Below are 8,923 nucleotides of genomic sequence, written 5' to 3' on the forward strand. Positions count from 1 at the left end.
AGGGGCATTTCTCATCAAGTATCTTTTGGCATACATTTCAAATATTGCTAGGAATAAATATCTGAAAGATGTTCCATATACGGTGTGGATCTCAAAGCCACACCAAAATTTTTGCTGGGTAATGCTGTCCAGCTGCCTGCAAAAATTCTAGTGTGATTTTGGGCTGTGAGTGTAACTATGAGCTTGAAATAGTGGCACACAAAAAATGTGACATTTTCTCTGCAGCAGTGATTTGTAGGACCACTGATTCTCCCCTCCTACCTGCTCAAATGCAGTTTGGTGGTGAACAAGGCTGAGAAGAAGCCAAGACCCCTGTGAGAGCAGCTGTCTTCCCATAGTCCCTGTTCATTCAGCAGCATAGGATGGGGAGGAGCAGATTGGGGTGGCTGTGCCAGAGTTTTGGTGCTCTAGGGAGCAGGCACCATGATGGGCTGTGCTGCAGCACCTCACCACCCTGCCCTGGCAGCTCTGCATGGCTGCTGTGTCTCCAAACCCAGCCTGCAGCCGGCTGCCACTGCTGCTTTGGGATGTGACCACCTCCTGAGAGCACATGGCCTTGCTTTTCAGAGTTCCATCAGCTTCACACACAGGCACCCCTGGGCTTCAAAACAGTCGACAAACCATAGAAATGCTCTTTCATTTATTGCACCAAAGTGCTCTTCCAGAATCTTCAGGAAGGGCCGTGTCCTTCAGATGTCCCCGTTGAGCCAGCGGTTCTTGGCTATCTGCCCCGCGCCGGGCCGGGACGAGGGGCTGTACTGCAGCAGCTGGGTGATGAGGGCTTGGCAGGGCTCCGGCAGCGGGGGCAGCCCCTCCGGGTACATCACCCCCTTCTTCTGCAGCTGGGGCATGCTCTGCACATTGCTATCATCAAAGGGAACGTTGCCCACCACCATCATGTAGAGCATCACCCCCAGGCTCCATATGTCGTATTTCTTGGCGTCGTAGGGGATGCCCATGAGCACCTCTGGGGAGGCGAAGGCCGCCGTCCCGCAGAAGGTGGTGCTCAGGTCCGGGTACCCTTTGAGCTCCTTGCTGAAGCCAAAGTCGCTGATCTTGGCGCGGCGGCCGTCGGCAGAGAGCAGCACGTTCTCGCACTTGAGGTCCCGGTGCACCAGGTTGCGGTCATGCAGGTAGCGCACGGCCCTCACCACCTGCACGAAGATGTCCCGGGCGTTGGGGGCGCAGGGCAGCTTTCCCAGATTCTCCAACATCTGCAGCAGGGTAGTGTCCATGGCCTCCATCACGATGTAGAGCTTCCTGTTACAGACCTCGATGAGCTCGTAGACGCGCACGATGTTGGGGTGCTGGATCCTGCGCACAATGGAGAGCTCCCGGGGCAGGAACTTGAACACGACGGCTCGGGACGCTCGCTGCCGGTCCACCACCTTGACGGCCAGGGGCCCCTTGTGTTTGCTGGAGGTGGCTGCCTTCACCTTGGAGAAGCTGCCCTCCCCTATGGTCTGACCCAGCCTGTAGCCCAGCTCGTTGAGTATCCTCTCACCTCCATCAGGCTTTGCATTGGTCTCTGGTGCCGGTGGGCTTTCCTGGGGCTCTTGCTCTTGGGGCTGGGGCTGGGGCTCGGGCTGGGGCTCCCCAGCATCGGGAGGCTGTATTGTCTGCTGCATGGTAGCTGCTCACCTTTGCACCTTTGCACCAGCAGGTATGACAACCCTTGCTTCCATGCCCCACCCGGGTATTGTGACGGGTGGAATGTTGTGTGTCACAGGAGCTTTGGGAGGTGACGCGAGCGTCTGGTGGGTCCCCGTTGCTCAGGGGTGCCCCTGGCATGCCTGCACAGGGGACAATACAGCTGGGGCTGGATACTTTGGAGCTTTTACCCTTTCAGCCTCTTCATTTGAGTTCTCAGCATAGGGCGGTGTGGACGAAAGTTCAAATGTCAGCTTTCTGGGGTCAGGGACCCATTTGGGGACCTACACCAGTTTTGTGCAGGGTATTAGTTGCATTAAAATCCAAACTACACAGAGTGGTACAAAGGAGTGACTTCTACTGGCACTAACTGTGAACCACCTTGTCTAGCTATAAATATTGACTTCTTTGGTGATGGTGCACAGAGCTGTTACATTACTGGGGGGCTTTCTGACCTTTCGTGTGGTGGATGGGGAACCTTAGATGCATCTTTCAGAAAAAAACAGCTTCTCTGTTTCTTGAGCTTGGAATTGCTCTTTATCTGTTTTTATCAAAATTATATTTTGGAGACTTACAGAGAAGTGAGACGTGAGGTCCTTCTCAGATGTTCTGTAACTTGGATTTTAAAAGGTTATAGTCAGTTTTAGTTGCCATGATGTGGCAGTCAAATTGAGCAGAGGGCAGCTGGGCTGGGCCAGAACACCCACTCCAGAGCAAGGCATCCCTCCCATCACACTCTGTCTATCAGGGCAGTGCCAGCTCCTTCTTCCAGGTGCTGCATCCTTGGCTGTTTTTTTCTGATTTGTGCTGGGTTTTTTAAGCTGCTGAAGTATCCTGCTCTCCCTGTGGAGCCCACATTTCCTTTCCAGCTGTACAAAGAAGCCTAGGACCACAAAACCCCATCCTCCAAAACACCAACCCAAACACTATTTTTAGGTTTTGAATATATGTTTCATTCTGCAAGTCAGTTATAAAGAGGAATGGTGATCAGCTGAAGATGAAAGAAAATCTTTCTTGTGAGTCCATCTTGCCAGTATTCTGAAGTCACTTTGACGAAATTAAAATGGGTCAAAGCTGCAAACATGAGTCTGTATGTGGGGAGCTTTACTCTGAACTAAGAGCAAGTAAAGCAGTCACCATGTCGAGTTTTATCTGCTTAGAGGTTGTGGGTCCAAACCAAACTGCTTTCCCACTTCAGGTGTTATTTCTACAGGCCAGTTGGAAGTATGGGAATTTAACATGCCATGGAAATGTGGTTGCCAGGCATGTACCGCCAGGAATACCATCAGGCTGTACCAGCAGGCACGTTTGGGCCTTCAAATAAATCCCCCCAGATTTCTTATGTCTGAAGTGGATCAGCAAGAAGCCATTTCCAGAAGTCCCTGTTCAGAAACCGATGTTACTAAACACACAAAAATCCCACCTAGCAATCAGCAGGCAGAGGCAGAAACCCATTTTGCTGGATACGCATGATTTCCTGACAAGTTTAGCCCTTGAGTCATAACCACAGTGACTTCAGCAGAGCTCTGAGCTGGACTTTTCAGAGGAGCTGGGAACTTTGAGACGGCTAAACAAAACTGAACCAATATGAGCATTTTTATGAGGGGGAAGTGCTTAGACCCAGCTTCCCTTCCCCACTTACTACCAAAGCACCTCTGGAAAACACCACTGCTGCTCCTGGGAATAGAAGGACATGGGCAGACATCTACAGAGGCTTGGCTGATGCTCAGAATGTATTTTAAAATAGGAATGGGCAGTCACATGACAGGCATGCTCCTAAAACCCACAGGTAAATCCTCACTTATGGGAAGCCCCTTTGAAGCCCCTACAGTAGCATACCCAGAAGAGGGAGTGTCCACACCGATGTGGAAAAACCAAAGTGGCAGCTACAAATCAGGTTGCAATGGTAAGGAGCAATGTAGAGGAGTCCTGTGCTGCTGGTAATTCTTCATCTGCTCGAGGGAGCAGGTCACTTTGGGAAAGTTTTCTGCAAACTTGGCTGAAGTGGGCAGTTTCAGTCTCAGTAAACCCTCCTGGGAGCCCAGAAAAAGCCTTGTGCTGCCAGATGGAGCATCCTGAGGGTGGGAAGACCTGAAGGAGATAGGGAAGCAAGCCCTGGTTTCCCAGGGAGGAAGCAGCTATCGAAGCAAACACTCCCCCTCCTGTATGCTCCGGGCTGCAGCTCTGCGAGCTGCCGAGGCTGCAGGCATCGCTGCTGTGCATCCCTGAGCTCCTGCCCCGGCCAGCAGCGGGGCTGGCACTGCTGCAAACAGCTCCCAAGGCAGGCAGCAAGGGGCTGGGATGAGAGGGGCTGGTTTGGCAGGGCACTGCCAGGCAGAGGAGGAGGAATGACAGCTGAGCTCAGCTTTCTCAGAGAAACAGATTTTTTGTTTGGTTGGCTGCTGGCTCAACATTTATTGGTATAAAAATGCACCAAAAAAATCTCTTTTGCACCTCAAGTACTGCTACCTGTGGTATAAATATTTAGGTCACACCAACATACTTTGGTAGTGTATTCACTACCAAGATATATAAAAAATGCTGAGCTTCTGTGCTTTCTAGATAATTTTTTTGCATCAAAGCTGTGCTTGTAGAACTCACTTGTTCCATTGCTCTTGTTAATGAGAGCAATCAGAAATCAGACAGCAATTACTGTTTTGTTAGGTGTGGCATGTGAGCAGGAGGAGCTGGTCTGCAGAGGTACAAATTATTGGAGCTTACTGACAGGGATTTTGTTATGGGATGGTGGCACCGTTGTGCATCAGCCTGGCATGCAGTTAGTCCCTCTGGCAAGGGGCAGATCAGCTCCTGAAGGACCACCAGGTAAGCCAGCCTTGCTGGGAAGTTAATGCAGCTGGAGGTCTCTGGCCTTATGCACCGTGTACAGCCACATTTGATCGGCTGGACAAGAACACAAAAGCCATGACTTTAACAGGGAGGGAGTTTTTTCTTTCTGCATCGCCCATATAGATATTTTTTCACCGATAACGTGCCTGAGTGGTGCCTTTTGGGGGGCTGCTCTCTTGCTGCCTGTCATTGAGGGGCACTGCCTCAGAGCGATGGCTGAGATCCCAGCTGAGATGCATATTGCAAACCAGGGAGCTAAGAAGGGCCATTAGATCGTGCATGCCTTGGGAACTTCCCCCCTCCCTGTGAGCCCATTGCCCCCGAGCCCTGGGGGCAGCCTTGTCAAGCCTCAGATGCCTGCCATTGATCTGAGGACAGACTGACGCCTCCAGGGCAGGGATTCCACTTGAGAGAGGACACTGCTGAGTGTAACATGGGTCCTGCTGGCACAAGTGCAGCAAAATAAACTCCTGTGAATGCAGATGTCCAAAAAGCCATGACATACCACATTTTTATACCTTGTGCCATGGGGCTGTAAGTTACAACGTGTAGCATGACCTCTGCACTTGCACAGAGCCCTTGAGATTTCTTTAAATACCTCTATTTCCATACAATACATGCATATTTTGCCCAAGGGCTGCAATGTTCAAAACCTGTCAGGGAATTCCTAGGTGTCCAATTTGTGGCAAGTCCATGACCAGACATTATTTCTTGACAGCCTTTGAATATGGGAATGGGCAAATTTCTGCACAAGAAGTAAAAACAATACTAATGGTTTTGCTTTACTAAGTCATTATAGATAGCACAAAGGGTAACCACAGTTCTTCCCAGCAGATGCTGAAGTTACCAAGATCATCTTGTCAGCAATGGGCAAAAAAAGTTTTCTGGTTTATCCTGTATTTGATTTTACTACTTTTAAAAGTATGTTTGTTGTACTTTCACAGAGCCCACTGGCCTGAAAAGAAGCAGACTGCTCACAGCACTGTTTTCCATCTATCTGGGTGCTGCAGGTGCAGAAGGCTGGTGAAAATTCTGCACATAATTCCTCTGTAGTCCTACAGAGCTGTGCTACAACCTCCAGGTATGAGTACCAAGGGAAACAAGCCAAGCTGAGGTCAACTTATAAGAGGCACTGCCAGTGAAGAAAATGACACTTGGTAAATATTCTCATTTCAATAGTGATGTTATTTGTGCCTTTATTGCCAAGAACCCCTCAGTGTGGCAACTGATCACTGGTGTGTGATATCTGAGCAGCTGAAAAGTGGGGCAGATCCCATGGAAAGCATACTGAACCCAAGCTGCCTGGGGAGCTGAATTGCTGTCATTGCCCTAGATCCTTTCCTGCAAAATCAAGGTGTCTGGGTGGTTATTTTAGGCACTGGTATTGAACAGACCTGGGAAGTCAAAGATGCAGCCTTGTCTCTGAACATTTGATGTTGTGTGTCTGCACAATGGTACCCTAAATTTGGCCATGGCGCTGTGGCTCCTCCCTGGCAGCAGCAGCAGTGCAGACAGGGGAGAAAACCAAAGTCACAGGTAGTCAGAAAGCTGTGCTGGGCAATGTGCTGGTTTTGCTGCTTCTGTCTTCCCCTCCGATTTCAAGGATTGGTGTGCGTTTCAGATATTCAGGCTATGATGGGGTTTTTATCCCTTTGGCAGATAAGGAATTTTGGACCTCACATTCCTCGTGTTCAGAAGTGCTGTGACCCTCGCAACTGTTGGCCATCACATCTTGCCCTTACCCTCTTTTCAAACAGAATAAACTAGTGAAGCTGGGTGGGGGACTAGTACAAAATCTCCCAGAAACTCAGCAGGATGAGAGAAATAACACCAAACAGCAAACTCAGTGCATATCCACTTGATTAACCAAGGTTGTTCAGACACTGAAGAGAAACCTGAGGCCAGCACTCATGTGCCAGAAACATCTCTTCATGAAAATTAGAATTTAAACAGTGTGAGGGACATTAAATGGGTTTGTAAGCCATCAGAGGGAACAGATTCATGGCAACAGGCCATACTACCACCTCTTGGAGCAGCTTGTGAGTGCCTCAGTAGGTGCCAAAGGAGAAGAACGATAGAAGGGCTAATGAGCTGCTCTGCAAAGAGGATTTTGCAGCTGGCATTGTCAGGCCACACCTGCCAGGAGTCTCAAACCTGAAGGCAAAAAACTCGAGTGGAGAGGGAGACAAAAGGGGCTAAGCAGGCAGTGACAAGTGAGTTGCTGGAGGAGCAGGAAGACTCTCCTGGCAGGGCTGTCTCTGAGAGGCTTTGTACCAAAATTCTTATGGAAAGAGGAAGCAAAGTGAGATCATATGCCTCCATCCTTGCAGTAAGTGGAAAGTCATGCCTGGCTTGTCAGAGCAAAGGAAAACCAGCTGCACGGGGAAGCAAGCTTTCCTCTCCAGCGCTGGAATGCCTGCTGGGAGGGGTAGGCATGGCTACAGAGAGAGGGGAGCACATGGGCTCCTCAGCCTCAGAGATCACCACACCCTTTCCTGGCTGGAGGTGTTGATTTCCCTGTGTCTCTGTTGAGAGAGCTCCTTCCTTCCCACCACCTCCCTTCCCAAAGCCAGGCCTGCTGCTCTTCTCTTGGCCCGTGCTGCCGACGCTTGGCTCGGCCTTCAAGTGGCCGATTCCTGAGGGCTTCCCTCCAAAGGGAAGGGCTGTGCAGCACCCACAGCCTGCTGGGCCAAGAGAAGCACTAAGCCTGCTCTTCCTGCCCCTCCTCAAGGCTCCTCAAGGCTGGGGAGAGCCCACTCAGCCTGCTGAGCTCCCCTTTGCTGTCCTGCTGAGCTCCCCTTTGCTGCTGGGGTGACAGGGCCGTGGGTGGGAACTGCGGCTCCATGCTGCACATATCTGAAAGCGAGGAACATGTCCCTGCTCTTCTCGTTGCCTCAGGATCCACAAAAAAACCTCTTTTGTCACTGAAATGTGAAATGCCTCCCAGAGCTGGTGACTTGCTCACCTGTGTTTGTGTGCCTGCTGTCTGTCCCCAGGCAGGGTTAGCCAGTGTTCCCTCATGGCTGGCAGTCCAGCAGGAGGGAAAGGGCTTCAGGTGAGGATTTAAACAAGGCCAAGCTTTCAAAAGCCACAGCAAGGGCCTCTTGGGTTAGTGGAAATGGAGTTGGAAGTAGGTGGTGTTGTAAATGGGACCAGATTCCCAGTACTAAAGTGATTTCAGCATTTATTATAATAAAAAGAAAAGGCCTAAAGCATGGGGGCTTGAGGGCCGAGCAGGAGCACTCCCATCGAGGATGCTGAGGCACTGGGTTTTCTTCAGCAGCGATGTCCCCAATGTTCCAGGTGGAGCAGCACGGCTTCCCTGGGTCAGATGCTCCTTTTTATCCTGGTTTTTGTCCCTTTGGGCTGGTTTATTTTTGGATCCTTCATTTACATGAAGTTTTAAGGCACTTGATTGGCCCACAGTTCTGTCCAGGTTGGCTCGTTTCACTTGGGGAGTGATGCACTTGTGTGAAATGTGGTACCTATTTCCTACAACTACCCATTGAACCCGTTTTGCAGTATAACAACTAAACTAACAGTACAAGCTTGACAATTTTCAACTATTTTACAACAGTTTCTAATCTATTTTTAACAATTGGCAATGAGGGTCGAGAGGGAAGCTTCTCAACTCCCAACTTTTTTCACCACATCAAGTTGTGCCTGTTAAATCCAAATATATCTAAAAAATGGGTAAGCACTTTGTGTTTAACTATCCCAAGTGAACACCCTTTCCTCCTTACACTGATTTACTTACCTGCCTGTGGAGAGCATGATGTGTTAGAAAGAGATTCAGTTGTCTGGCATCTATTGTAAGTAATTTGTGGCCAGTAAGGGACTGCAGAATTTAGTCTATGATTAGGTTATAGCAGCCTATGGTGCACAGGGTTGGAAAGTCGATGGCAAAGTTTTAGAGCTCCCAAGCAGATGTTTAAATGCTTTTAAGTGGTGTGGATGTTATCAGTGGCTTATTTCATGAGGTGCTGTGGAGTTATGTGGTAAAACCTCTCCAGAAGGTGCTCCACAAAGCCCTGAAGTGGCTTCTCCCACAGGTCTGGTTAGCCCTGGATGAGCCGGTCGTGGAGGACTGAAGGATAGGACAGGCTAGACATGCAAACCTTCACAAAGAGAGCTGCAGAGCTGTCAAGAGTGATGAGAGAGCTCAGACTGAGATTTGAAGATAGCAAGACCAGATTCTAAAGGCGCATTCTAATGGCAGAAGAAGGTGATCTTGGACCAGACAGTTGGTGTGCGCACATCAAAGAGAAAGGGAGACAGGGAGGCACTTTGGGAGCAAGGCTGGAGGCAGCTGAAAGGGTCTGGAGGTCTGCTTGCTGAGCAGGCACCATCTGTTTACTCCATCCAGCACCTCACTGCACAGGCCTTTGTGGTATTTAAAGCTGAAACTGCCTGAGAAATCAAGCAA

General features: G+C 49.9%; 1 protein-coding gene across 1 annotated transcript; it reads right to left on the bottom strand.

Annotated features, from left to right (window-relative positions):
* Window positions 1–689: 689 nt before the first annotated feature.
* Window positions 690–1,628, bottom strand: TSSK6 (testis specific serine kinase 6). Its single transcript, XM_064718422.1, has one exon. It carries the CDS (start codon window positions 1,626–1,628, stop codon window positions 690–692), a length of 939 nt encoding a protein of 312 aa, XP_064574492.1.
* Window positions 1,629–8,923: the final 7,295 nt, after the last annotated feature.

The sequence above is a fragment of the Zonotrichia leucophrys genome, chromosome 7 (assembly GCF_028769735.1).
Source record: "Zonotrichia leucophrys gambelii isolate GWCS_2022_RI chromosome 7, RI_Zleu_2.0, whole genome shotgun sequence".
Classification (NCBI taxonomy): Eukaryota; Metazoa; Chordata; class Aves; order Passeriformes; family Passerellidae; genus Zonotrichia; species Zonotrichia leucophrys.